The sequence below is a fragment of the Camelus dromedarius genome, chromosome 7 (assembly GCF_036321535.1).
Source record: "Camelus dromedarius isolate mCamDro1 chromosome 7, mCamDro1.pat, whole genome shotgun sequence".
Classification (NCBI taxonomy): Eukaryota; Metazoa; Chordata; class Mammalia; order Artiodactyla; family Camelidae; genus Camelus; species Camelus dromedarius.
Window position 1 is genome coordinate 21035457 of NC_087442.1, and position 14320 is coordinate 21049776.

At 57.6% G+C, this 14320-nt stretch overlaps 1 protein-coding gene and 1 long non-coding RNA gene across 4 annotated transcripts in view; one reads left to right on the forward strand and one right to left on the reverse strand.

Moving 5' to 3' along the window:
• LOC105085370 (uncharacterized) lies at window positions 1-2942 on the forward strand. 2 transcript variants are annotated; one of them, XR_836798.3, is made up of 3 exons: window positions 1-185; window positions 1507-1619; window positions 2669-2942. It is a non-coding gene; the product is annotated as an uncharacterized LOC105085370 (long non-coding RNA). The 2 variants fall into 2 exon arrangements; XR_836797.3 differs by having other exon boundaries at window positions 3-185; window positions 2672-2942.
• The window catches only part of FLNC (filamin C), a 27536-nt gene continuing 16143 nt past the window's right edge, over window positions 2928-14320 (reverse strand). The window contains exons 24-48 of one of the 2 annotated variants that reach the window (XM_010975641.3): window positions 14107-14267; window positions 13185-13352; window positions 12982-13105; window positions 12314-12470; window positions 12049-12238; window positions 11903-11926; window positions 11540-11787; window positions 11003-11083; window positions 10587-10686; window positions 10131-10271; window positions 9709-9837; window positions 9453-9626; window positions 8657-8818; window positions 8362-8565; window positions 7768-7920; window positions 7568-7690; window positions 7193-7435; window positions 6791-7060; window positions 6555-6692; window positions 6185-6300; window positions 5406-5538; window positions 5141-5317; window positions 4748-4966; window positions 3932-4141; window positions 2928-3824 (exon numbers count right to left, since the gene is read on the reverse strand). In XM_010975641.3, coding sequence (XP_010973943.2) covers window positions 3637-3824; window positions 3932-4141; window positions 4748-4966; window positions 5141-5317; window positions 5406-5538; window positions 6185-6300; window positions 6555-6692; window positions 6791-7060; window positions 7193-7435; window positions 7568-7690; window positions 7768-7920; window positions 8362-8565; window positions 8657-8818; window positions 9453-9626; window positions 9709-9837; window positions 10131-10271; window positions 10587-10686; window positions 11003-11083; window positions 11540-11787; window positions 11903-11926; window positions 12049-12238; window positions 12314-12470; window positions 12982-13105; window positions 13185-13352; window positions 14107-14267 — 4033 coding nt within the window. In that variant the 3' untranslated portion in view covers window positions 2928-3636. The remainder of the gene's footprint in view (window positions 3825-3931; window positions 4142-4747; window positions 4967-5140; window positions 5318-5405; window positions 5539-6184; window positions 6301-6554; window positions 6693-6790; window positions 7061-7192; window positions 7436-7567; window positions 7691-7767; window positions 7921-8361; window positions 8566-8656; window positions 8819-9452; window positions 9627-9708; window positions 9838-10130; window positions 10272-10586; window positions 10687-11002; window positions 11084-11539; window positions 11788-11902; window positions 11927-12048; window positions 12239-12313; window positions 12471-12981; window positions 13106-13184; window positions 13353-14106; window positions 14268-14320) is intronic. The other variant, XM_031455330.2, reaches the window with a different exon arrangement.

Here is a 14320-nt window from a genome sequence, read left to right on the forward strand (position 1 = left end):
AGAGCGCCTGAATGTGAATACGCCTGCGCCATAAAGAGAGGCCAGAACCCGAGGGCTACGGTTCCCAGAAGCCCGCGCGGCATCACCGGCTTGCGCAATCACGTTAGCGCGTTCCTTCAACAAACTTGTGGAGCCTACTGCTGTTAGACACCGAGACGCCGGAGAAGAAAAGACGGTTCTCGAGGGTAAGGTCCGAGTCTGTGTCGTGTATGTATGTAACTACGGCACATAGTTAACAACTACTACGTATTTGTTCAATTAATAAAAGGATGAACAAGTTAATGATGATCCTCTTTAGTGCGGTAGAGCATTGACAAAGCAATGTGTTAATTGGTAAAATGTGAAAAGTACGTGGAAGCACACAACAGGTGTAACTAACTCATGGGGGGAGGTGGGGCGCGCAAAGAGGGTTGCCAGCAGGATGCAGGGGATAGAGATGAAGACAAGAAGGTGTTTTAGGGAAGAGCAATGGCATGTGCAAAGACTTAAGAGACTAGAAAGTATAAGTGCTTTCAAGAAAAGTTAAAGAATCTGGAGGTTATCCTGAGGACAAACTTATTCTGAAGTAACTGAAGAAATTTAAGCACGAGAATGATATAAATAGCATCGAGACCGTGCTGTGTGCAGAGGCAAGACTGAAGGCAGAGAAACCATTGTGGTAATGAGATGATGGTGGCCAGAACCCAGGTAGTGGTGATGGGGAATGTGGAGAAGTAGGTGGAGTCAAGATATATTTAAAGACAGAATGGACAGAATGGGGTTTTGGATTGGATATATTTGGGGAGTGAGACCCAGGTGACCTCCAGGTTTCTGGCCTGTGCAGCTAGGTAGGTGGACAGGAGTAACAGTCCCAAGAGAGTGAACTCTGTGAGATGAACATGTTGAAAAGAAAGGGCCACTCATTCCTCCTCCCTTTTAACAAATAGGCATCCTGGCATCTGGCATGTGATTTGCAAGTTTAGAGCAGGTGAGACATCCAGCTGGCCTAGTCTAATCGTTGCACGTATGATAGGCTCAGGACTTGAATACATTTGGTTTGAATTTTGGCCCTGCTTCTTGGAGATGTAATTTGGGACTCATTACCAAAATTCTGAGGACCTTGGTCTCTTCAGATAATAGTATGCCAGCATTGTAGGGCTGTTGGGATTAAGTGAGATGGAGTCCCTCAGTGCTCAGCACGCATGACCAGACTGTAGTTGGGGGAGAGCAGCTGGGCTGGATATTCGTAAACACATCCACAAACAGGTGGGGAGGGCAGCAGAAGCTGAGAAGGAGGCCAGCAAACCATGCAGGGAAATGCTCCCACCTGGGGCGAGGTGGGAGGGAAGGCAGAGTGAGGAAGGGTGTGTGTAGAAGCAACTGGTTCGGTGCCTGGCACAGAACTGACCCTTAATGGCCATGAGTGGTTGGGTACTTGAGAATGGATTCTGCCTTCAAAGGGCCTTTCAGGTTAAGTAGGAAGCTAGGAGAGTGCCACATTTATCACACACTCCTTCATTCACCCAGCATGTATCAAATGTGGACATGGCGAGGCTGAGGACCAAGATTGATAAAATGCGATTTCTGTCCTCAAGGAGCTCCCTCAAGATCGAGGGGAGAGTAGAAAATATCACGAGGAGGTGAGTAGACATACAGAGCGGCCCTGGAGCGGTCCTGAGGGGGCAGGACTCAGGAGAGGGAGGGGAAAGAAGAAACTTAAAGAGGAGTTGGGAGGCAGACAGGTTACCCAGTGAAGGTGGGGGGGATTCGGAGGCAGGCCTTGTATGTTGCATTTGCTCTGGCTGACTCATCACCGTGTGCTGAAATGTTTGGGGTGAGTCTAGAGTTGGCGGATCAATTGAGTGAAATGCTGCTTTACCCTGCTCTGGGTACTCAGTTGCTCATGCATTTATTCATTCATCATAGCTGTCTGTATTAGACCTCCCGGGGTCAAGGGGCTCAGTCTGGTGGGGGAGACTGACCCTCTAAGATACACAGTCACAGATGAAAGTAGTAAATGCAGCCAGAAATGTGCTCGGGGCAGTGTGAGAACTAGGGGGCTGACCTGGGGAGGGGCAGGGAGGGGTTCAGGAAAGCTTCCCATTGGCCAGAAGATGAGTGTGGAGAGGCAAGGGTGTTCCTGGGCAGAGGCCCAAAATGCCACATGGGTGCCTGGGGAACCAGAGGTTGTGAGGAGAAATGGAGGTGGAGGGCACACTGCCTGACTCTGGGCACTTTTTGAATAAACAGGTAGGGAGGCTGGTGTCTGAACCTAGAGACCTTGGAGGCCTCATTAGGACACGTAGACTAGCCTGGAGCAGAAGGACATTCAGAAGGGCCATCCATAGTCCCTTTGATGTGACCCCCTCTGGCTGCAGCATGAAAGGTGGGTTGGAGGGAGGTTAGTGGAGGGGCCAGTTCAGGAAGGAGGCCCTAAGCAAGGTCAGGGCTGGAGGTGGGGAGGGAGCAGGCCCAGACTGACCCAGGACCTGGCGGGAGTGAAAGAGCCCTGGGTTTGCATGAGGTTCTGCCTGCCTGCTGAGCGAGGAGCATTCCTGCTTCTGTCAGTGCTGCTTTAAGGTCCTAATTTTGAGAACATCTTTGAAATCAGGCTGAATGGAAACTGGCCTCCTGGTGGTCCTAGGGCAGTCTTCTAGAATGTAAGTGTCCACCTCCCTTTCCCACCCAGCAGCTCTCCAAGAATCTGAGGACCAAGACCACATCCCGGACACCCCACTGCCATCCATGATTCTTTCAAGGAATCTGCTAGCATTCCAGACCTCCCCACAAAGACAGCCCAGAGGTCTGCCCCAGGTACTTCCCCTTGGTCTGAGTCAGTCCTCCAGGGATAAGGCAGCCTGGCCTCTGCCTCCTGGGGCCTGGTTCAGCGTCAGCAGCCAGAGACAGCCAGCCACGGGGAGCACACACACAAGGAACAGCCAAGCCTCTGCGACAGGCCGCACTTTATTTGGAGTTTTCCACCTAAGCAGCTCCCACCTGAGCCGCATGACATGTGCAAAAATCCCCCCAGAAAGCTGGGCCTCGCAGTGTGTAAAAAAGGCCCCCCATGGGGCAGAGCTGTGCAATCATAATAAAAAAAAAAAAAGAGAGAAATCAGTCCCTCAGGAAGCCTGGCTGGGATCTAAATCTCCCAGGGCCAGGCCACATGCCAAGGCTGCTGCTGCTGGTGTGGGGTCCGTTTTCTCCTCGGATTGTGCTCTCTTCCAAGTCCTTAACACTCTGGGGTTGTGGCTGCCAGAGGGGCTGGACGCAGTCCTCAGCGGCAAGGAGGCCTGGCCAGCAGTGCAGTTGGAGGGTGACCTCTCTCACACACACAGACACCCCCAAACATGTGCTCCCCCACTGGCCTCAGCCCCACCAGAAAACTCAGGGCTTCCCTGGCCCCCCAACCCCCAGTCCACTCTCATGTCACGTTTGAGGCAAGGGACATGGCCCCAGGACAGACAAGGCCCTCCAACCCCAGGGCCCTGGTGGGGTGGGGGTCAGAGCCACTCAGTCCACCCCAGGGCAGGTGTTTGAGGTGTATGATTCTGCGTGTGTGCATCTGGGTGTGGCCCTTTTGCGTGTGTGTATGTGTGTATGTGAGTGTGTTTGGCCAGAGGTGGGGGCCGAGGCTGGGGGAGGCACTTCTGGGATTCAGGGCACATTGACTTTGAAGGGGCTTCCGGGAACACTTTCGTCGCCCCACTTGACGATGAGGATGTAGTCCCCTTTCTCCTTGACGGTGTAGGTGACGTTGTACACTCGGTTCCCCATGTGCTTCACATACACCTCCTCACAGGGGGTCTTGGGCCCATGCACGCCCACCATCATCATGTTGGTGCCTGGAGAGGAGGGCAGCAAGGGACAGGCTCGCACCACAGCCCTTGGCCTCACGTTCTTGCGCATTTGCCCACCCCAGGAAACTGGCCCCTCTCCCCCAGTGGCTTGCCTGCTTTGCTGCAGTCCACGGTGAAGGAGTTCTTCTGGCCCACGAAGGCCTGGGACAGCCCGGGGCCCCGTGTCACCACCTTGCTGGCATCCGATGAGAACTTGGGGATGGAGCTATAGCTGGAGCCCCGGCTTGAGGATGACTTGGTCACAGTCTCCACCAAAACTGTGGATGTTTCATGAAGGCTGTGGCCTCCAGACAGCCGGGGACCTGAGGGGCAAGAGTGGGGCGGCCACAAGCCAGGTCAGCGGCATACTCTTCCCTAGGTGAGCCCTCTGCCGACACTGACAGCCCCACGTTCCCTTCCTCAGCTGTAGCATCCTAGGAGTGGCCCCCCATTCCTAATGAGCCAGGGTGGCAGGGCAGGCTTATCTTGAGGTCTGGGGCCTCGGATGGCTCCGCCCCCCACCCCCAGTCTGGGCTTTGTCTGGGACCCCAAGTCACAGGGTAGAGTCTTGCTTTAAAAAGGATCATGTATCCAACTAATCCTTCATGCAGCTTCCAAAAGGAATGCTGGCTAAATATTTACTGAGCTCTCTCTTCTTGGAAGCCAGAAGGGCAGAAAGCTAAGTGAAAGCTTGGGGAGCCACCACAGGGAAAAGATTAGTTGAGTGACGGACAACAATAAAGAGGGAGGATTTGATTTTTGAAAAATGATCTACACGAGTCCATGTGGAGAATGTAGAGAATGGTGTGCTGTGTAAAGCCAGGCCCGCTTTATCCCTGGTAACCTGACCTTGATGTTTGGGGCAGATATGACGTGGGTGTGACCGGCTACTGGAGTCATCCAGGACCTCCCCCCTCCAGGACACTCACCTGTGACTTTGGCCTTGAAGGGGCTGCCCACGATGTGCTGTGGGCCACCATACTTGATGGCAATGAGGTAGTTGCCAGGGGCCATGGGAGTGTAAGTGACCACGTGGCCCTCAGGACACTCCCGACAGTCCAGCTGCACCTTGGAGGGGCCATCAATGGTGACAGACAAGGCCCCTGAGCCCGCGTTCAAGGTGTTGACGATGAACTCTGATGACACGCCTGGGGACCAGAGGTAGCAAGGGTGTAGGCAGAAAGGGTTTGGGGCCCAGAGGTGGGTAGGCTGGAGCCCAGGCTCCCTGGAGCAGGCCTCTGTGAGGACTCAGAGCTCATCAGCACTGCCCCAGGACTGGGGGCTAAGTACCTCAATATCACCTCCTCCTCCCAGCCACTCACCTGTAGTGCCTCCCTCAAGCCCAGGACCGTAGGCTGACACCAAGCCTGGGTCTCCAGCCTGGCTCTGCTCCCCAACGCGGATCTTGAAGGGACTGCCAGGGATGTGGGCACCGTTGAACTTGACATCGATGGAGTGGACGCCATTCTCATGGGGAATGAAGCGGATGGTGTGCTTGTCTGTGGGGCAGAGATTGTTAGGTGAGCTTTTGTCCTTCCCCTCCCTTTCCAAGAAGGTCCTAGCCTGACAGGGACTGGGCCAGCTCACCACTGTCCAGCTCGGAGACGTAGCACTCCTCCACTGCACCCGAGGGCGTGTGCACCCTAGCATCGATCACACCCCGAGCACCGTTCAGCTGCACCGCAAAGGACGCCGGCTGGTTCACCTTGAGCCCCGTCTCCTGTAGAGGTCACAGAGGGTGCTCAGACTCCTGGGAGGGTCTGGAGCTTTCCTCTCTGCAAGCTGGCACTGCTTTCACCACATGCCCAGCCTGGCTCCTGCCACCTGGACCAGCTCCCAGAGGCCCTCAGCAAGACTACAGTAGCAGTAGGGGGCTGGGTCTGTGACCCCAGCATCCACCTGCAGGAGGTGGGCCCACTGGCTGTTCTGGGCAGGCAGGGCACCAGAGATGACGTGCCCTGTCCTGGCTGAGGAGGTAAGACCCAGACATCGTAAAGTGGGCCTAATGACAAAGCTGCTAGAGCTGTGTGGACTCTGATGAGTATAGAGGAGAGTGGCCTGGACTGGCTAGGGGTGCTCAAGGGGGGAGGTGGGCCAATGGGGAGGCTGGGGGGGTGGGGCACAGAGCCCAGCTCTAGAGTTGGGGTAGGGCTGGGGGGAGGAGAAACACAAGGGTTCTGATAAGACTACCCTGAGCCGCAGCTGGAAGGGGCATGGAGCCCCCTGCTGTACAGATACTGGGAGAGAGGAGATGTCTGTCTCGACCTTTGAAGGTCACTGCTAAGTCCCTGGCCACATGGGCCTGCCATCCTCTACTCCTGCCCATCTCTCAGGGTGGCAGAGGGGCCCCATCCCTGGGCACACACCTGGAGGCTGGTGACGGTGAGACGGCGAGCATCATCTGAGAGGGAGGCCACGGGTACCACAAAGGGGCTGTCTGGGATGTGCTCATCGTTGAACTTGATGGAGACCTCATAGTCACCTGAGGAGGTAAAGCCAGTCAGCATAGGCCCCAGGATGCGATGGCAAGGCAGAGCCACCTCCACCCTCGCCTCTTCCAGGACAAGCTCCTGGAGACAGATGTGCATTCCCCGGGTGTGGGGTGAAGGTAGACAGCAGAGAAAGAGCAGCAGCCCAGGTGAAGAATCAGTTCAGTAGCCCCTTCTCCTGCCTGGTCAGTGAGCAAAAGCCCAGTCTGGAAGGTTATTCAGGCCCAGCTCCACTGTGGACACCCACCTGGTTCCTGGACAACATAGGAGACCCCGCAGGAGCCATCTTTGCGGTCCTCAAATGCAATCTCCGCCTTGCTGGGCCCCTCCACAGCAATAGACAGGCCCCCGGCACCTGCTTCTCGGGTCCAGATGCTGAATTCGGCTGGAGACGGAAGCAGGACAGGGGCGGCTGTTCAGCACCATTGCCCATCCTGCCAGCTGCCCTGCCCCCATCCCCTATCTCGGCTTCCTCCCCCTTACCTGGCACACCGGCCACCCCTCGCTCCAGCCCTGTGCCTCCAGCCCGCACCTTGTGGGCACCACCTTCACCCAGTGGCCCCACGGTGAACTGAAAGGGGCTGCCTGGCACATGCTGCCCGCGGTACTTGACAGTGACCGTGTGGGGCCCCATCTCCTGGGGCACAAAGCGCACGCTGTACGCGCTGTCCTCCCCCTCCACGATCTCTGCAGCTTCTGTCTTGCCGGACGGGCTGGTCACCTGTGCGGTCATATCCTGAGAGCTGGCCTCACCTGCAGGGGGTGGGGTGTGTCAGGGTGACACTTGGGCTGCTCCTAGCCCCTTCTTCCCTCCAAGTAAAACCCTCTCCTTGCCCCAAGGGATGGAAGGCCCAGCCTCCCCGGGAAGACCCTGGCTCTGCTCACCCTCCTGCTGGCGGGTGATGCTGCCAAAAGAGCCTAGGCGTTCTCGACCCAGAAAGTCCCCGAAGACGGTGGGGAAGGGGTCTCCGCCAACCTGGGTGGACTCCTCCACCCGCACCTCACGCTTGGTCTCCCCGCCCCGTGTCTTGCTAATCTCTGTGCGCTCCGTGCGGGTATACGTGTGGCTGCTGCGGGTGAAGGTGCGTGTCAGGCGCTCCTGGGCAGACACCATCTGGAACCAGTTCCCTGTGGGACACACAGAGCCAGGGAAGGGGAGGGGAGGGAGAGGAGAAATGAGCCAGCAGGACAGAGACCCTGGGGGCAGGATCGGGGCCCTCCCCATTGCCCCATCCTGCCCAGGCTCTTCCTGGCTCCCACCTGGGATCTTGAGGTTAAGGTCGCAAGTGCTGCCGATGGTGGCAATAGAAGGCGCCTGCCTGCGCCGGGTGATGCTTTCCTTCATGCGGCCCTCGCCAGTAACCTTCACCGTGAATGGGCTTCCTGTAGCAGGAGAAAGGGGTCTTAGATCCCTTGCCTCTAGCCTCCTGGCTTGTCCCAGCCACCGCCTGGAGTCTTACCCGGCACGTGCTTGTCGGCAAACTTGATGTTGATGATGTAGGTGCCAGGTTCAGTGGGGCAGTAGGTGACTTTGCATGTGCCATCCTCCATATCCTCACAGTTGATGTCCACCTTGCTAGGGCCTTCAATACTCAGCCCCAGGCCCCCATAACCTACCGGAAAGCAAGAGACACATCTCCCTCAGTCCCCACTGCCGTTCTGTTCTCCCCTCCCCAAACTGCAGGCTCCATCCAGAATGGGCACCCCAGGTCTATCATAACCACTAACAAAAGATGGCTCAGCAGGAGGAGAAGGGGCAAGCCAGGCACTGACCCAGATAGTCAGGGAGAGGCAGTCTTGGAAATTCCCCAGGGCAGGCCTCTTGGGTGCCAGTGAGTGAGAGACAGAAACTCAGGACAGCTGAACTTTCTCTTAAATGTGAGAGAAGTGACATGGTGCCCACTTTCTTCATTGGGCCCCAGAATATGAATCTCAGGAGAGACTGGGCCAGGAAGTTCAGGGAGGAGGGTATGGCCAAGGGGCATGGGGCAGGAAAGGACTAGTCCTCATTAGAGGCACCAGCTGAAATGAGGGGTCTCTGGGGCAAGAAGCACCTGCATTACGAGTGTCCACGATGAACTCCGCCACCTGGAACGTGTGTCCCTCAGACAGGCCCTTGCCCCAGACCCGCACCTTGCTAGCGTCCCCGATCTCAGACGGCCCCACCAGGATCTTGAAGGGGCTATTGGTGACGTGCTTGCCACTCTTGCGCACGCTCACCACGTGCTCCCCAACCTCCTTGGGGGTGAAGGAGATGCCTGTGGAGAAGAGGGGTCAGGCATGGAGCCCTGGGCCTGGCGGCGTCCCTTCCCGGCTCCCCCCAGGCCCCTCCCGTGGCCCCATGCTCACCAATGTGCCGGTTGGGCAGGCGCTTCAGCAGGCAGGGCTCCTCATTGCCCGATGGGGCACGGATGCTGGCAGTCAGCTGGCTCAGGTCACTCTCGGTGATCTTCAGTGACACATCCGTGGAGGTGCCCACGTTCAGCTGTGAAGTCCTCATCGAGTCATCGCCTGGGGGAGAGTTGGCATGTCAGGCAGTGTGACTCCAGGCAGGCCCTGCCTTCATGGAGCTCAGGAGACCTCCTGGCAGACCCTGCTGGACTCAGCAGAGACTGGGGGCCACTCACAGGCACAGAGAAACTGGGGAGAGGGCAATCTTCATTCACATTTAGCTGCCAAATGTGGGCCCAGCACCCTAGTCCCCCTGAATCGGTTAAATCCCTAATTTACACAAATTTCAATCTTAAGTCACATGATTTTATGGAGACAAAACACTAGACTGGACTAGACAACACAGACCCTTTACTAGCTGTGTGGCTCTGATCAAGTTGCTTAGCCCCTCTGAGCCTACTGGTTTCCTTAGCTATCAAAGGGAATTAACAATACTCTAACTTGAAAGCCTCAACAAGATATATGTTTCAGAGCTGGAGCAGGGGAGGTGGGGGTGGGGGTGGGGGTGGCTGAATGTTTCTCACCTGCTGTAAAGAATAGAATTACATCCTTACATTCATCCAGAAATGAACTCTTCCACCTCAAGGGGGCCCTACCCTAATGCCTGGTGACTTGAACACGCCAGGCTTGTACATCCATTGTGTGCTGGGGATGGGGGGTGTCATAGGCTGTGGGTGCCTACATGTCCACCCACCTGTGATCTTGGCTGTGAAGGGGCTCCCCGGGATGTGCTTGTCATCAAAGCGCACGATGATGCTATAGTCTCCAGGCGCCGTAGGCAGGTAGGATACAGTGCAGGTGCCATCCTTGTTGTCCTTGCAGGTGATCTCTGCCTTGGACGGGCCCTCCACGGCCAAGGACAGACCCCCTGTAGGTGGAAGTGGGGCTGAGATCAGAGGTCCTGATCATCTACCCCTCCCCCTCACAGCCCCTGTCTGCAGCTCCCTCACCTTCCCCAGCATCCTTGGTGACAATGGTAAAGGTGGCTGGCTTGTTGACCATGCCATGACTCAGGCCTGGCCCATAGGCGCTGACATGGCGGCTGTTGATGGCATCCACGTAGAACTGCAAGGGGCTCCCTGGGGGTGGATGGAAAAAGGGGGCTCGGTCAGTAAGGACAGGGGCTGCCTGAACCCGCCTCAGCCCACCCCGCACCTTCCCACAGTCTCCCTGCTGAGCCCTACATCTCTGCCGTAGGGGCCTGACTGGTGGAAGTCTGCCTCCCACCAGGATACCAGCCTCCCCAGCGCTTATTGTGGTGTCTGCATACAGCAGGTGCTCAATGAATATTTTTTGACAGAAGGCAGGCCCAGATGAAGTCACAGTGGGGCTCCTCTCAGCCCAACCAAGCCCAGCCCAGCCGCCAACTCACCAGGGATGTGGTTGCCGTCATACTTGATCCCCATGTGGTGCAGGCCTTTCTCGGTGGGTGCGTACCTCACTGTGATGGTGCCATCCTTGTTGTCGGTGATGTTGGGCCGGGCCGTCTTCCCGGAGGGCATCCGCACCTCCCCTGTCAGGCAGACACAGTTATGTGGGGGACCTCAGTTTCTCCTACCTCAACCCCCTTGCTGTCCCAGGCCCCCACCTCTGTGTGGTTGTGCCTCCACCCCAGAGGTCCGGCACCAGGTGACAACCTGGAGCATCAGGACAAACCCCGAGCTGGGAGACAGAAGGCTTAAGTCTGAGTTCCAGCTCTGCCCACATTGCTGTGTGATCCTGGGTAGCTCACACCCCCTTTCTGGGCCCCAGCTTTCATCTCAGACACAAGGAGCTGGGCCTGAATGCAGGTGTCCTCCCTTTGAGTCCTCAAGGCCCAGGGCAGTACCTGTGAGCTCCCCTTTCTGCACGGTGAAGGGGATGACCAGGTTGAAGGGTCTCAGCATGGACTCCATTGGCTCTACAGGCACCACTGGCTCCTCGGTGGCCTATGGCAGGTGAGAGGGAACAGTCACTGGCTGGAGAAGGCCTGGGAGCTTGGCCTGAGCCATGACTGAAGGCAGAGAAAATGAGGAAAGAACAAGATGGTTAATGTTGAAACTGGAGAGCAGGAGAGGAGCATCTGCTGCAGGAGAAGAAGTGCTGTGCCCAGCTTGGGGGTCTGTCTCCCCAGCCTGACTCCCGCCTGCTCCCCAAGACGGCCCTCAAACCATGCCCCAGCCCTGTCCACTGAAGAAGAGAAGGAAGAAGTGGAGGGAGAGGAGGAGGAGGGCGAGGTCTGGCCCAGGTGGGAGGTGGCAGTACCCAGTGTGTGGGGTAGGCGCTGGGCCGGTGCAGCTGCAGCACATCAGAGGGCTCCTCCACGTGGGGCATGGGGTCACACGCCTGGGAGGCAAGGCACGGAGAGCACAGGATGTGGCAGGCCAGTATTCACCAGCTCTAGGGACCAGGAGCTGACTCAGAATGGCCCAGGGACCCGAAATCCTGGGCTGCCCATGGGGCAGGATGGGTATCTTGGGTGCTTTACCCTCTGGAGGGCTTCATTGTCCTGCAGGGCCACCTTGGGGAGCTGTACAGGAACAGTGGGCTCAAGGGTCAGAGAGGAATATGGCAAATTCCGCCAGAGAGGGCTGACCGACTGCCAGAGGGGCCAGAGGCAGGGCTGTGCTCACCTCCCAGGTTGGGAGGCTACTGGGAAAGCAAAGGCTCAACTCTGGAGCACTCTGGGACCAGAAGCCATCAGACATGGCAACAGGTCCTGAATTCCTTGCTACTGCTAGTAAGGCTGGCCCCCCACCCCCTCCAGCCACCATCTAGTCCTGCTGCGGCCGCAGAGCTTACCAGCACGTGGAAGGGGCTGTTGGGGATGTGCTCGCCTCCGAAGCGGATGGTGATGACGTACTTGCCCGGCTCAGGTGCAGTGTAGTAGATGTCGAAGGTACCATCGTGGTTCTCAACCACATCCACGTCGAGCTCTGCCCCATCCGGGGTAGACACTGTGCACGTCACCTTCCCCTTGCCTGCTGCCTTGGCGTCCACTGTGATCACTGTTTCCTCCCCAATCTGGATGCGGGGGCCCAGGCAGGCACCTGCCACACAGAAGCAACCGGTCATGGGTTCTGTAGGGGCCCTATGCCCAGCCCCACTCAGTTCCCAACTGCCTCCACCACCTCAGCCCACAGCAAGAAGAGAAGGGGCACTCACCCAGGCCGTGACCTCCAATGGACACTGGAAACAGAGAAGAATGTGAGACCATGAAACACTCAGGAGAGGGTGGGGGACAAGGGATGGGTAAGGGCAGGGGAGGTGGGAGAGGGGACTGGGGCAGGGGAGGCGGAGTGGGTGCCCACCTGTGACGAGGCACTTGCTGGCGTCCCCAGTGGGCAGGGCATGGATGCGGAAGGGCGAGTAGGGGATCTCGTCACCACCGTACTTGATGGTGATGGTGTACCGGCCACTCATGTCCGGCAGATAGGACACAGTGTATGTGCCATCCCCGTTGTCTCGGATGTTGGCCTTCTTGGGCTTACCCTCGGGGTCCTGGGGGAGAAGCAGAGGTCAAGGCTGGTCTGTGCCCACAGCCTGACCAGGGAGGTGGGCAGCACATGGACTTACCAGGATCTGGACAGTGAGCAAGCCCTCCCCAGCATCCCGGGCATCGATGGTGAACTCCACAGGCAGGCTGGCAGGGATGCCAGCGGCATTGAGGCCGGGGCCGCTGGCCCGCACCTTGCTGGCATCATGGGCTGGAAGCACCTTAATCTTGAAGGGGCTTGAGGGGGAAAAAGGATAGTTAGTTGGCTGAGGGTCGGGGGGAGGCAGAGTCTTGTCTCATTTTGGGCCTGGAGTCCTTCCCACATTCATGAGAAGGGGAGATGACTCCTGAGTAGGGAGGAGGGACCAGGTCACAGCCTGAGTCATGGGGGAGGGCCATTCAGGTGTGCCCCCAACCGAAGCCTGAGCATTTCTTCTCCATTCTCCAGGCAGATGCTGTGGTTTGTTTAAAGAGGAGGGTGCAGGAGGCTGCCCTCTCCCACCTGTTTGCAGCTACATGGTGGGGGGAAAGCCCAGCCAGAGGAGGGTCCCTGAGGCTGTGCTGCCTCCAGGGTGGAAAAGACAGGCAGGGGGCCCTGAGAAAGAGTGGGAGGGGGCAGCAGAGACCAGATGAAGCCAAGACAAGTGGGAGGAGTGTTCCCAGGGACCCACAGTGGCCCTGCAGGTGTGGCCTTGGTAGGAGCTCCCCAGAGCTCAGCACAGCACAGGAGCCCAAAGCTGGTCCTCACCTGCGTGGCACCTCCTGGTCGGCATACTTGACGGCTACTGTGTAGGGCCCATCAGTGGCTGGGGTATAGTGGACAGTGTGGGTGCCATCTCCATTGTCACGCACCTCCACAGGCTCAGCCACACCTGGGCAAGGGAGCAGGGTCAGCAGAGCCTCCTGGCACCCTGTCCCATCTCTCTCCGCCCTGCCCAGACATTCTCATACCTGTGGGGCCCAGCACGGCCACCTGCAGGGGGGCCCGGCCAGCTTGGCTGCAGTCTACCATGAAGGTCTGGGGTACTCGGGCCCTGACACCAGCCCCCAGCCCCGGGCCCGAGCATTTGACCTTCCCAGGGTCCACCACATCCTTCACCGGCACCCGGAACGGGCTCCCTGCAAGGAGAGAGACTTCAGCCCCTACCCACCTGCCTGGGAGGGGCTCCCTGACACTGAGGAACCAGGAGGAGGAGGCCTTCCCTGCCTTTGAAATGCCCCAGGGAGGCCAGACCAAATGTGCAAATGCTTAGGAACTTGCTAAGAAAATGTAAACAAGGAGAAATAAACTTGGCTGCAGACCAAGGCTGTGCAAATCCACTTACTTAGGTCACAAGCCTGGAAGGCCTTTCTAAATTAATAGAATGTTAAAAGTGGAATATTTGTAAAAGAAAATGCATTTTTGACAGTGTAAAATTAGATAAGGGGGGAAAATGTCCAATTTCAGCAGGCCCAAGTTATGCAATAATTGAAGACATGACCCCTACCCTGCCCTCACCCCTGAGCAGCTTATCCCTGCAGGAGAGCAGGGGGGTTCCTTGCTTTGTAAACAGTGAGAGCGAGAGAGTGTGAAAGGTGGCCCAGACTGTGTCTGAGTGACCAAACTACTGTGTCTGAGTGACCAAACTCACAAGGTCTGGCGCTTCCAGGCAAGGGGCCAGGACAGCAGTGCTGAGCTTCTGGGAATGAACTGCACCCACTGCCCTGCCTCTTGGCCATGACCGTGCCTGCCTGCTCAGCATTCTCCCCACTGGCTGGACTGGTGGCCATCCTGCTCTGGGGATGAGTCTCCACACCCAACTTCCCTTCCAGTTTCCCTGTCACTGAGCAGGCCTCCTACTGCCCTCCCCAGCCCCACCCGCTCTCTGCACACCTGGGATGGGCCGGCCCCCAAAGGTGATGTTGACGTCGTAGTCTCCGGGGGTGAAGGGGATGTACTCCACGGTGCAGCTGCCGTCCTTGTTGTCCTTGCAGGACATCTTGGCTTCTGAGGGGCCCTCAATGGCTAGGCCTAGGCCCCCAGTGCCAGCTCCCCTACAAGAGGACCCCTCTGTCAGCCTCGCTAGGACCACTGAGTGGAGATGAAG